Below are 14049 nucleotides of genomic sequence, written 5' to 3' on the forward strand. Positions count from 1 at the left end.
CAGGCCAGTTCTTGCGGTTTTTATCAAAAATAACGTAAAATTGATAGATTTATTACAAAAGACTAGACAACATTTTTAGTAAATTATTGAGTTTCTAAATCAGTTGGAGTACATGCCATTGTTATCCATTATCCAATTTCATTGAAATATAAAGTTATTCAATCACCTATCAAATTAATCAGCAAAATATAAATCTATTCCCAATGACATCCATGAGTTCACCAGTTAACAGGACAAATATCATTGGAGAATACAAACACTTCTGTAAAGGATTTTTATTGTTTTGTTTATAATATGATTTAATGCCATTTTCTGCTATTTCCAATTCATGACCACAAATACATCCAAGGAATGGGTTTACAATAATGCCCAAAGTGCCAAGAAATTTGTATTGAGCAATGAAAGTTATCAAGAGTTCTGGCCATGAAATAAATAGCATTCTATTGCTCTATTTGTTCACTAGCCAAACTGCATTTTATTCCGGAATATGCAGCAGCTCTTTATTTACAAATGTTGCTCTCTTCCCAAAGAAGAAAAGTCACTGGGCTGTTTTTATAATTATCAGCTTCCAATCTCTTCCAGTAGAAAAAGTTCAGTATGTCACTTACTATTTAAATATAAAGTGGGTATTCACGATCAAGAATGCATAGGCAAAGGTAGGTATTTCCATCGATATAGAATATTTTAGGAATATGTGTTTCAGATGAATCTTTTGGAAGAGATTTGACTTCCAGCTGCATTTGATATTTAAAACTCTCCATCTAGCCAATATATCTCACAGGACAATTTACAATAATGAGTAAACCTACTAACCAGTAAGTCTGTGGACTGTGGGAGGAAACCTACGTGGTCACGGGAAGAACATACAAACTTTCTTCAAGCAGACGCCAGAATTGAACTCAGGTGCCCTGTGCTGTAATAGCATTGCGATAACTGCTAAGCTACCGTGGTGCCCCTGTCAGTCTTTGAGTGTAAAATAACTTTCTCATCTCCTTTCAACCAATTACTTCAAATCCTGGTTTTTGAACGTTGGAAAGGAAATAATTCCTTCCTATTAACCTTGTGTAGGGCCTTCAGTTTTTAAATTTATTTAAATACTTGACAAAATCTATATCCAATCAGAAAAGTAGTGTCCATTATTAAGGACGTCCAGCACCCAGGGCATGCCCTTTTCTCACTGTTACCATCAGGTAGGAGATACAGAAGCCTGAAGGCACCCACTCAGTGATTCAGGAACAGCTTCTTCCCCTCTGCCATCCAATTCCTAAATGGACATTGAAGCTTTGGACAATACCTCACTTTCTTTAATATACAGCATGTTTGCTTTTTTTGCACATTTAAAAAAATCTATTCAATATATGTTATTTATTTTGTTTTATTTTTCTCTCTCTGTAGATTATGTATTGCATTGAACTGCTGCTGCTAAGTTAATAAATTTCACATCATATGCCAGTGATAATAAACCTGGTTCTGATTCTGATCTGTACTCATAGCTACAATGCTGCAGTCCTATTAACATATTTACACACCTCTGCATCATCTAATGTAATCACATTTTCCTGGAATGTGAATAGAAATGTAGGAGTATTGAATCTGTGGTCCAATCAGTGTTATATACAATTTTAGTATAACCCCTGTTTCTTGTTTCCATTGTAGTATAATGGGTTGATTAGTTATGGCCTTGGTCTTTATGCACTTACAAAATCTCATTGCCTTTTTAAATCTACTTTCCAATATTTTATCATACTTAATTTTCCATTAATTTCAGTTTTGCACTTTCTATGCTATTCTAAGCTTTCTAGCATGTTAACTTGTGGTATCTGAAATTAGCTTACTTTTTTATGCCATCCTACTACCTATGTATCTTGTCATCCATGTAGCTCTAGATTTGGCAAGAGTAATTTTTTTTTAAGAATATGTTTACCCTGAACTTCTTGAATCTCCTACTCAAATGCTTCCTTCCCACTGCTGCAGCTCTGATTTACCCTCTCATTAAATCACTTCTCAGCTACTGAAATTAGGTTTACCAGTATTTAGAACCACCCTTTGCCTTGTTCAATAAGTCCAGTGTAATACTTCTACCATCGACCCAGCTTCATATCCCAAAACCAAATCTGAAATTGTCTTTTATGTTTGGCTTGTTATTAAATGTCATAGTTTTCCTGAATATAACGTAGGAATTCTGTGCCTGCTATACTGACTGCTAATATTAGGTTAATTAAAATTCCCACTATTACTGCTGTAGTTCTTTTGCATGGTTCAAAGATTTATAGTACACAGTCAATAGTGTGTTGTTTTGTTCAATTCTTCATTTAAACATTCTTCTAATATGTTATCCCTTATCAGGACTGTGATGGTTTTTAAACAATTGCCATATACCCACGCCCCTCCAAGAAAACATTTCAACTTTTTTTCTTCTACACTTCTTTACAAACTGATCTGAAGATATTGTAAATCTGAATTGAAATTGAAAATGCTCTTAAGTATTCTGGTCAAGCATCCATGGAGAATGAAACACATAATTTTTCAGGTCAGAGGTCTCTTAACAGGGACCGTATGTCTTGGTTCTTTTTTACTTGGATGGCTAACCGAAGCATCTCCAGACGTGCATCTCCAAGGATTTTGGTCACCTCCTAGATCTATCCCTAGCCCTTCTACATTTATCAATAGGAAGGATCTTGATAGCATCTTCAACATCTTCAACAGTTTTGTTAATGCCAACTGAGCTCTATCCTAACCAATCTCCCTTGGTGCCGTCAGCCTGTGTTTGATGTCAGCCTTTCTATTCCAATATTACCACTGATATTCTTCATAAATTCATCATGAATTCTACCCTATTTGGGTTATTAACACTTTTAGCATTCTGATCAAGATCTCGTTAAGCCTTCAATTCCATATCCACTCTTCCATATATTGCTAACTATTCACTCCGTCACTTTAGCCGCCTGTCTCAGTGAAATGTCACATCCGTTTTACCATTAATTCCAGACTCCATCAGCCCAGTGCTCTGACTTTTCTCCATCTTTTCATTTTCAGCTCACTCAAGCCCCTGCTATTCATGCAGTACTACTAGTCTATTAACACTTTTCTGCACTTTCTTTAAGCCTTCATTTATCCCAAATTTGTGCATAAACCTTTCTCAGTATGTAATTCTAGGCCTACATAATTATGTGAAAATGTTCTTGGTTATGTAGGCCTAGGATTCTCACCTTCCCTCCTTTCAGGCTATCTTCAAAACCCTTAATGTCCACATCTTTGAATATCCTAGGACATTATTAAGGCATATTGTAGCATCTTGATTTGACTGAGTTGCTGCATTTTCACTGTGCTTTACTGCTTACTTGTCCTGTCAAAGTGTTCAATGTCTCCATTTAATTGAAAAAAAGGACAGAAAGAGATTGTAGCTAATACAATTAATTAATCAGAAATGTAGGATAAAAAAAAAGTGGATCTGAGAAGGAAATAATAAATGTATACAAAATAATAAGATGGATGTAAACAACTATTTTGAGATTTTAAGAATTAATGTTGGGACAAATTTCAAAACTGAAAGGGATGTGGATATGATGAGAGACTACAGAAGTTCAATGTTCTTGTTAAGACATTTTGGGAGGCAATACAAAATCAAGTATTTTTCAACCTATAAAGTTCACATACAAATGGTTTATGCATCCTTCCTAATTGTATGTCAGTTGTGAAGATGCAGAAGATGGAGTATATTTGATATTTATCTGATATTCTATAAAACACAAGAGATCATAATCATCCTGGCTTGCTGATCAGAATATACCTATACTATTCAAACTGAAATATACCCACTCTTAATTTGAAGTCAGTTACTTTAAATAATTGGACTATTTGGATTTGTTGCTCAATAAATATATATATATATAGGATTATTTGAATCACTTAATTAACTCATTCACCTCCATGCAAATAAATTACTTTGAATTATTTGAAATACTCTATTGGATATTAATAATCTGATTAAAATGATCTTCTTAAACTCTTCTTCATTCATTCAATATTTACATATATCCTTACTGCGTTCGATTTTTGTTCTATTCAGTGCACATTTCTTCCTCCTTAACCCTCACCAACTGTGGCTGGAAGAAGAACGTTCCATAATTGTTTCAGACTAATGTCATGAAGACGACTAGCAGTGGTGACACAAACGTTTATTCCAATCTAAATTTCAACAGGTAATGACTTTGGAAAAGAAATAGAGAACACTTTATTAATTCTGGAATTTTTCTTATACCAGAACTGTACTTTTAAAAGCTTAAATTATAGCAAATAATACCAAGTGTGGGATTGCAGCTTTTTTAATTTCTTTGTACTGCTTCTGATGTACATGCCAAGCCCAATTACATAGATTGTTAGTGGTGAAAATGGACTCTTGTAGGCTATTGCTAGATTCTCAGCCAAAATTAATTCTATTTAAAATCAGGAAGATGAACATTATCAAAAAACTGATCCCGATACTTAAAAGTTTTCCTTACCTGTAAACATCATTATAAACACAGCAATGGATAATATCCAGGATACTCTGCTGTTGGATTCATCGAAGTAAGCCATTAAGTCATGAAAGAAAACACCAAATGACTTAAGTATGCCATATGTGAGGACTTCTATGAAAAAGAAGGCAATGGCTGTGATCCAGCCCCAGCCTCCATCTGGTGTCTTTGTGTAAACATTTGTTGTCCATCCTGTGTTTTCCTTGAAAACTGTCATTTCCACAGTTTGTTCTCTGCATTTAGAAATGAGATATTTCAGTTTTAAAATGCGTATCTTTCTATTTCACATTAGTGTTATATGCACATGACAGTGCTACCATAATACAATTGTGCAAATTTGAGCAGGCCCTCTAAGCTTGCTTTGTAATTTAGTAAAATTGTGGATGACCTCGTTGTAAACTCAAATCCGCATGATCATCAAACCTCAGTAAACTTTCATCTCCTTGTTTTACTTACTATCTCTCTACCTGCCTTAAAGATGTTAAAAAGCAGTTTCCATTTTCTTCTGAGGAAGTCAATTCCACAATTTGCTATCCTCAGAAGTTTTCCTCATTTTTGCCTTAATTGGGCACCACAAGAAACATCCTTATTCACATCCTGTAAAGAACCTCAGAATCTTACACATTCCAATTAGTAAACTCCAACTTTCACTCCAGTAAGTAGAAACTTAGCATTTCCAACCTTTTCTCACAAGGTAACTTGTCAATTCCAGGTTTATTTTACCAAGCCTTTAAAACACTTCAAATTCATTAAGGGCTTCCGTTAAATAAGACCACCAATATTGTTCATAGTACTCCAGATGTGGTCTCACTAGTGTCCTAGTACTGAATTAATACCTCCCTAATATTCTATTCAGTTCCTTTAGCAATAAATAAAACCCAATTTGATTTTTTTCCCATAATTGCTGCATAGATTAGCTTTTTGAATCAAGCACCAGATCTTTACATTGTCTGATGATTTAGATGACATGCTTTCTTTTTGCCAAAATGGAAGATTTCAGATTTTGTCAGACCTTGTCATTCTAGTTGACCTATTTATATCCATTATATCCTCTTCACAATTGCTTTCTTAACTATATTGCCTCAGTCTTACCTATAGAAACCAGTTGTAATGTAAATTCTGAAAAGCTAAGGCCTAACTCCAATTCCTTTGGCACAACACTTGTTTGTCATTCTATTTATCCCTACTATGGTTCCTGTTATCCAGCCATACTTCCGTCTATATTAATGTGTCATCTCCTGCACCATGAGCTTTTGTTATCCATAATATCCTGTGATATGGTACTTTAACGCCTCCTGGATATCAAACATTCGCTGGTTCCTCTTTATCCACAGCATACATTACTAGAAAATAGAACATTAGAGCACAGTATGGGCTCTTGGCCCATGATGTTGTGCTGACCTCCACAAACTCGTGTCAGTCCCTCCCCACAGTCCTTAACCCCCTATTTTTCCTATGTCCATGTGCCTGTCTAAGAGTCCCTTAAAAGTCCTTATGGTATCAGCCTCTATCACATACCTGGTAGTGCATTTCAAGCATCTATCACTCTATAACAAACCTACATCTGACATCTCCCCTAAACTTTCTTCCACTCATCTTAAATAGATGTTCTCTGGTATTAGCCACTGCTGCCCTGAAAGAAAGGCACTGGCTGTCCACCCTATCCATGTCTCTCCTAATTGTGTATAGCTCTATCAAATTGCTTTTCCTCCTCCATCATTCCACAGTGAGCCCTAGCTCACTCAACCTTTCCTCATAAGTCATGTTATCTACTCCAGGCAGGATCCTAGTACATTGTCTCTTCACGTCCTTCCTGTAATAAGGCAACCAGCACCAAACATAATACTCTCAAGTGTGGTCTAACCACGAGTGTTATACAGTTGCAACATAACCCCATGGCTCTTGAACTCAAATCCCTTAACTAATAAATGCCAGCATACCATAGGCCTTCTTAACCATTCTATCAGCTCATGCAGCAAATTTGAAGGATCTATGGATTTGGACTCAAAGATCCCTTTGTTCTTTCTCACCACTAAGAATCCTGTCATTAACCCAGTACTCTGCTTTCAAGTTCAATCTTTTAAAGTCTAACACCTCACACTTTTCTGAATTGAATTCCAACTGCCATTTCTAACCTAGATCGGCATTCTGTCTTATCCTGGACTCTTCCAGAATCCCTAATAATTTAGTCAAATGTGATTTCGCCTTCACAAAATCATACTGACTTTATTTAAATACCTTGAGTTTTACTAAGTGCTCTGCTATAGCATATGAAATAACCACTTCCAACTGACTGTTAAACATCTGGTTTGTTAGCTGTAAGTTTCCTGTTTCTTTGAATAAGAGTGATATTTATTATCAAATGGAATGTTCCTTGAGCTTAAAGAATTTTAGAAAATTAAAATTAATGCACTAATTACCTCAATATCCACAGGAAATTAAAAAGGTGCTGAACTTCTTGCTGGGATGATAAAGCCAATTTTATATGAAAACATGCTGCTGAAGGGGAATGTTACTGTAACCTCAAAGTAAATAAACTGTCAGGGTTTTTTTTAAAATTATCTTTGATTTTTAAACAGACTTGTTTTAAGCAGTCAAGATCCATTTTTGTATTCATGTTAGGAATTCTTGAATACTACAGGCTTTAAAATTTGAAGCTTGTAGTATTTTTATGTTCTCATATTGGATTAAAAATTTACTTCACAAATGTCTATTATAGTGAATCAAAACTTGTCATTTTAATTAAAACAAATTAAAACTTATGTTTGAAACCTTGGTGCATAAAACAGAGCAGCTGAGTTTCATGTAAAATGTTAAGACCAAGGTGTCCGTATGTGCAAGTTACTAAAAACTAACATGCAGGTACAGCAGGTGTTTAGGAAGACATGTAAATAATCTGTTAGTTTTATTACAATAGGATATGAGTACAGGTGTAATGACATTTTACTCAAACTACTTGAAGTTATGGTGAGACCACACGTGGTGTGTTAAGGTTTGACAACCTTACCTAAAAAGGATATATGGTACTGTGCAAGTCTTTGGCACATACATATAGCTAGGGTGCTAAGACTTTTGCACAGCACTGTAGTAATTTTAAGTATTGCACTTAACTGCTACTGCAAAAACACAAATTTCATGACATATGTGAGTAATAATACACCTGATTCTAATTTGGGTTTCTATTGTGGACTGAGAGTGGGAATGGAGCTGGAAGAGGGGAATTATGATTGGGAAAAGGGAGGGGGAGGAAGCACCAGAGAGACATTCTATTAATGATTAATAAATTAATTGTTTGTAATTGAATGACCTTGCCTGCTGACTCAGGGCTGGGTGTGTCTGCACCTGTGTAACCCACCCATCCCTAGCACTGTCATCTGTCCCATACCCCACCCACGCGCTCAACTCTTAATATTCCCAACATTCTTTGCTCTTGCCAGATTTACAAACTCGCTCTCTGCTCCATGTTGATAGATACAGTACTGTGCAAAAGTCTTAGGCACCCTAGCTTTTGCTCAGTACTTTAGTTTCCATATAAGGACTGCAGTGAATACTGATTTCAAAATGTTGGGTTTAGTATAGGAGCAGAATTAGACCATTCAGTTCATTGAGTTGCTCTAGCATTCAATAATAGCTGATTTATTATTCCCTTAACCTCATTCTCCTACCTTCTCCCCATAACCTTTTATGCCCTTACTAATTAACATCTTCTCCATGTCCACTCTATCCAGGCCTTTCAAATTTGGTAGTTTCAATGAAATCCCTCCTCATCCTTCTAAGCTCAAGCAAGTATGGACCCAAAGTCATCAAATGTTCCTCATCCATTAACCCTTTCATCTCTGGTATAATTCTAAAAGGCCTCCTCTGGACCCACCTCAATGCCAACATATCTTTCCTTAGAGGCGGGGCCTAAAACTTCTCAAAGTACTTCAAATGTGATCTGACCAGCACTTTATAAAGCCTTAGCGTTCAATTCATGCTGGTCCTTGCAAAATAAATGTTAACATTGCACGTGTCTTCCTTACTACCAGCTCAACTTGCAGGTTCACCTTTACGGAAACCTGCACTAAGATTCCCAAGTCCCTTTGCACCTCCAATTTCTCTTCCCATTTAAAAGACTGTGTATGCCTTTATTCCTTCTATCAAAATGCATGACCATACACTTTCCAGTGCCACTTCTTGTTTAGCAGGCTCGTGTGGCACCTTGTCAAAGGTCTTTTGAAAATCCAAGTGAAAAACATCCACTGACTTTCCTTTGTCTATCCTGCCTGCTACTGTCTTTCCTAAGCACCTTCTCCTTAGTAATAACAATTACATTTACTTCTGCGCCCCCCCCCCCCCCCCCCGACTTCCATTTCTGGCATGTTGCTCTTGTCTTGCATTAGGAAGACAGATGCAAAATACTTAAGCTCATCTGTCATTTCTTTATTCTCCATTACTATTCTTCAGTGTCATTTTTCAGTCTAATATCCACTCTGGCCTCTTTTTAAGTATCCGAATGTTCATTTATGTTAGCTAGCTTGCCTTTATATTTCATCTTTTCTCCACATTGTTTTTTTAATGTTTTTTGTTGGTTTTTAAGTTAACCAATATTCTCACTTCCCACTAATCTTACCAGTTATCAAATGCCCTCCCTTTTGCTTTTATGCTGTCTTTGACTTCCCTCATCAGCTGTGGTTGCTCTTTCTTTTGGATGAAATGATCCTGCATCTTATGAATTACTCCCAGTAGCTTTGGCCATTGCTGCCCTACTCTCATCCTAGGATCCCCTTTCCATCAACTTTACCTAGTTTATGAGAGAGATGTTTGCCTTGGGAGAGGTTGAACAGGCTATGCCTGTATTCTCCAGAGTTTAGAATAAGATGAGATTGCATAAAAATTTTTAAAAATTCTTGCAGGGCTGGACAGGTTGGATACAGGGAGAATGCTTTCCATGGCTAAGGCATTCAGAATTAAAAGTCATAGTTTCAAAATAAAGGGTACTCTATAAAGAATTGTGCCTGACAAATTCTCTTCATTTGAAGGGTGGGAGATGTATGTAATTCTGTACAGTGGAGGACTGAAAAGGTTCAGTAAGTAACAGTATTCAATCTGATTCATAGATTTTTGGCTATTAAAAGATTCAAGGCATATGGGGATAGTGCAGATACATGCAGATAGGCCATGGCAGTTGTCAGGATAAGCAGTTTTACAGGAGCAAGTGCAAATGACCAAAACCCTACTCTTGCTCCTATTTCAAACCTTATGTAATTTCTGAAGTTATATTTTATATGTTTTTGAAATTTCTAAAAGTTGAGCTGGCAGAAAGGTCATCTATAAAACAGAGAGTGTAGTTGGACAGAACATCAATCCTGGTGAATTTCCCTTGCTAGCCAATGTTTGTAGCATTTAACAAGAATGTTCGCTAGTACATTTGAAAAATATAGAGGATCCACCCAGTCTTCTTCCCTGCTTGAGCAAGCCATCTAATTTGATCAGCAAAGTTTATGTAGTGTCATTAGGCAATCCACAATTTATAGGACTGTACTTTTTTAAAAAAAAAAACAGCCTCTACCATTCTAGTAGCATCAAATTTACTTTATTTGGAGGCTTCCTATCTGCACAATCAACGCTGGTATAGCAGTAATGCAATGCAAGACATAAAACATCATTTCATTCCGTGGTTCCCACTATAACTATCTACATTTAAAGACTGTCCGTGTCGAATTTGCATCTGCTCCCTGTGACCACTAGGGTTTCCCCATGATAAGACTGCTCCAGAGAGCTGGTTTAGACTTGAGGAGCTGAATACCTTCTAGGTAGTAAGAACATATGAAATAAGGGAATAACGTCTATTTCTTTTCCCATTTCCCCAACAGTCTTGTATTTTAGTTGCAGCAGCTAATTCAATGTAGATCCTATAAGAATTTATTGCTAACTGCTATTCTACATATAGAAAATGGTGTTCATCAATGGATGCTAAATTTAAAGCTTCGGTTATAAAGGGAAGGAAAACAAATATCCGAAGTGCTAACTCATTATCTGTGAACAAATTCAAAGAAATAGAAATGTTGATTATATAATTCATAAATCATTCAAAGAAGTTGAGCCTTGGCAGTTTACAAAATACTTTTTTGTAACCCAATGAGGAGACTCAACTGCTAGATGAAGTAATGCATTAAGACAACTAGGACAGTTGTTGCACCATCTGCTGGCTATTTTGTACGTCAACTGACTGCACCGAGTCTGCTTCAACAGCTGGAGGAGCACCAAACACCTTAATGTCAAAGCGTTTTTCCCCCTGCCGAAAAACCGGCTGCAGTTCACTGCACCAATTTAAAAACTGTCGCGTTTTAGCAGACAAATTATTCATTTCTCTTCCGTGAGATATTTTCAGTAACAAAAAGTGGTGAGAAGACCGGAAAAAAGAGATAACGGTTGTAATTTTAAACAAGAGTATAACATATTGTACACTTGTTAAATTGCGCAAGGAGGCGACTTCGATGTCTGCAGAACGCCCCGCTGAGATCGCTTGCTGTAAGTGATGCAGTAAATTGCACTCAACACTTCCTCTTACAGTAAAACCGAAGAGTATAATACCTTACCAAGAAATGAACCAGTTCGAAATCTATTTCGCTGCTTTTAAATAACTGACTGGATTTTCGTACCTACTTCAGCATGTTGTAAACGTGTAAAGTAAATACGGGATTTACGCGTGGTCCAATTATTTGGTATCACCCGGAATTTCATAAGTTATCTCGACTGTGCATTGAGTTTTCCGGCGTGCCCTCAACCCTTTGATTGCTACTGTACTCACCAGCAGAGTTCCTCAGCTCAGCTCAAATGTGATCGGGACCCAGAAATGCGTCGCAAATTAACGCAAGTTGTTGACCTGATTTTTGGGGCTACGACGGAAACAAAAACAAATCTAAGCTTCCAAACAAACCTATGATTTTTTTAAAAAAAAATTGAACCGCTTATGTTTAACGAAAGCAAAACGGAAAATTGCTGGCCTCGAAAGATGACATCAGTGGGACAACCATTTGGATCCTAGACACAACGAACGTACGATCAAAAAGTTTCACTGACAAATACAATCTTCGAGAGCTTTTTCTTAAAAAAATAGAAATATTGTACAACATCAATTCTTCAGCACAAATTGATATTCATCGATTGGAAATGATCATCTAAAAGGTTTTTTACTGAAGGTGCAGGATGCTCCAATTATTTAAAGGTTGATTAAGAACTAGTTCTGCGGCAGAAGATCTTACCTCTATCTTACCCCAGGCAAAATGTACAGATTCTGCCGGTGTTTGCACAGAGACATCGGTTATAACCCTAACATCATGAACAGGTTAACTATTTTAATGCTGTTGCTCACAGCTGCTAATGCGGTGTGCTCCAAGGTCGGTTCCCCACCAGCTCGGGGTCACGCTCGCTGCAACTCTGAGCAGGATAATTTTCTCCAGTAATTTGACTGTCACCCCTTTCCCTTGCGATTACTTTAACGTCGCTCCTCGCCTGCGTTGATATAGACCGGCTGGAGCCGGTCTCCGCGCACGCAAAGCGTGGATGCGCATCGCGTGCATGAGCGCCTCCTGTCGGTGTACCGGCTGCGAGCAAACAGTTTGATGCAAGAATCTCTTCTCCGAGGCGGCGCGCATCCAGCTGCCTCGACCCTACCTTTTCTGTGATGGAGAGCGAGCATCGTGCACGTGCGCCACCACCGGGTTAAGCAGGTCTATTCCAGTTCGGAACGAGATTAAACCGGATCGTTATATTGTTCTAATTTAGCAGACAGTTGTACAAAAGGTAAATGTAAGTAGATTATTCGGGGGAAGAGGGGAATTAAGCATATTCGTCATCCCTCCTACCAACCCACAAAGTAATCTACTTGGTACTGCTTAGAAGAGCTTTCAGCATTTTGAAAGCTGCAGTGGTTCCTGTTAACAGTTTTATCGGGCTACTTTCTAAATATATAGGTAGGAACTAAAAGAAACCAAAGTTGGAATTTAGAATTTAGTCGACTCCATTTCCTGAGATTGCCCTACGTCAGGGCTCTATTTTGCAGGTTACAATAAAACATTAATGTGCGACTACTGCTGATACTTTATCTGCTGCAACTTGTAATAAGGAAGTAAAATGAATCAAATTCCCTGTACATGAAAACCAACTAATAAAACTTGGCACAGACCAATTGGGATGTAATAGAACACACTGCCAAATGCATGGTCAAAGATGGCTGTAAGAATCCACTTAAAGAGAAGTAGAGGGATCGTCCCGTACTTAAGACCTTGGTGGCTGAGGAACTCCTGATGGTTGAGCAATTAAACTTCAGAATGTTTAAGATGTTTTCAGTTGCAAAAGCACTGATATTTTCCAGGTTAGGAAAAGAAGGAAGATAGAAACAGTAGACTGAATTGAAAAGAATGATGAAGATTTTTAAATTGTGAAATGGGAGAGTTGAAGGCCAGTGAAACAACACTGAGGAAGGTAATATAGCAATGTCAATAAATATGGGACTAAGGATCAGTTCAGTGACATAGCATCCAGGAAGTGAGTCAAACTGGAGCTGGGCGTTCAACTTGGAAAGACATTAGAGAGAGAAATGTGAACTGAGCTAAGACTGGGGAAAAAGCTGGGATTGAATGTTCCTTGTCATTTGTACTGGTAAACTAGAATAATGGTGGAACTGATGCAATTGACCAGATTATCTCAGTTTTAGAATCTAAGAATTTCATCCAAAAGACCCTCTTATTTATTGTTGATGTTGAGGGCAGAAAGAGTTTTAAGAACGTGGTTTGTGGGAGTGCAAAAGGAGCCCGATGTTATCTAGGATAAATCATTGAAGGGTGAACAGTCGTGACAGAAGTGAGGGGGATTTGACAGTATTATGTAGTGAAATTAGAACTGGCAGTAACTGCTGCCTGACATGCAGAGTTCCTTCAGCATTTTGTGTGTGTTGCTAATAATTACACGAGTTGTTCACTGTACTCATTCAAGGGTACATCCTTGGGTTTAAGATGATATAGGTGATTAGAGCGATTTCAAATTAACCTATAATTTATTGATCATATTAATTGCACAGACTAACTAGAAACCAGAGCTTAGTTTCACATTAGTATCCTCTGGTTGCTTTTAGTCCAACATATTGCGTCTGAGTTGCTTATCCACCCCTGCACCCACTCTCAGACTCTTAGTTGTCAGATCTGAGATCTCACCCATTACACCATTTGCTGTTGGCCTTTATCTCCTTCCCTTTTACTTTAATCAAAGTATGGAAGTAAAGGCACAACTTAGCAAGCCAATGTCCAAGATTGCGAGTGATGTCTTGGTTTTCACCTGAGCAGCCATTTGACTAATGGTCAATTGAAGCACGATAAAGAAGTAGAGGGAGAGAAAGAGAGGTGGGAGGGAGAAGAACTGATGTAAGGAAGATTAATCAGACATGGGGAGAGAGGAAGGAAGAAGAGGGATGAAAAGAATGTGATGAAGAAGGACAGAGAGAGCCAATGAGGGACAGTGGGTAAGTCAAAGTTGGAGAGAAATAATCATA

General features: G+C 37.4%; 2 protein-coding genes across 19 annotated transcripts in view; one reads left to right on the plus strand and one right to left on the minus strand.

Annotated features, from left to right (window-relative positions):
* Window positions 1-11997, minus strand: part of LOC140714703 (monocarboxylate transporter 7-like) — a 40957-nt gene extending 28960 nt beyond the window's left edge. For 8 of the 18 annotated variants that reach the window (XM_073026191.1, XM_073026184.1, XM_073026183.1 and 5 more), the window contains exon 1: window positions 4503-4641. Coding sequence is in view for 5 of the 18 variants with exons in the window: in XM_073026175.1 (XP_072882276.1) it covers window positions 4503-4734 (232 nt within the window). In the remaining 13 variants the exon portion in view is untranslated. Of the gene's footprint in view, window positions 1-4044; window positions 4184-4502; window positions 4751-11310; window positions 11399-11764 lie in introns of those variants that run through there. The other 10 variants (XM_073026192.1, XM_073026188.1, XM_073026175.1 and 7 more) reach the window with 9 other exon arrangements.
* arsg (arylsulfatase G) overlaps window positions 1-14049 on the plus strand; it is a 213746-nt gene that overhangs the window by 25196 nt on the left and 174501 nt on the right. The window lies entirely within an intron of this gene.

Source organism: Hemitrygon akajei, chromosome 22 (genome assembly GCF_048418815.1).
Source record: "Hemitrygon akajei chromosome 22, sHemAka1.3, whole genome shotgun sequence".
Lineage (NCBI taxonomy): Eukaryota > Metazoa > Chordata > Chondrichthyes > Myliobatiformes > Dasyatidae > Hemitrygon > Hemitrygon akajei.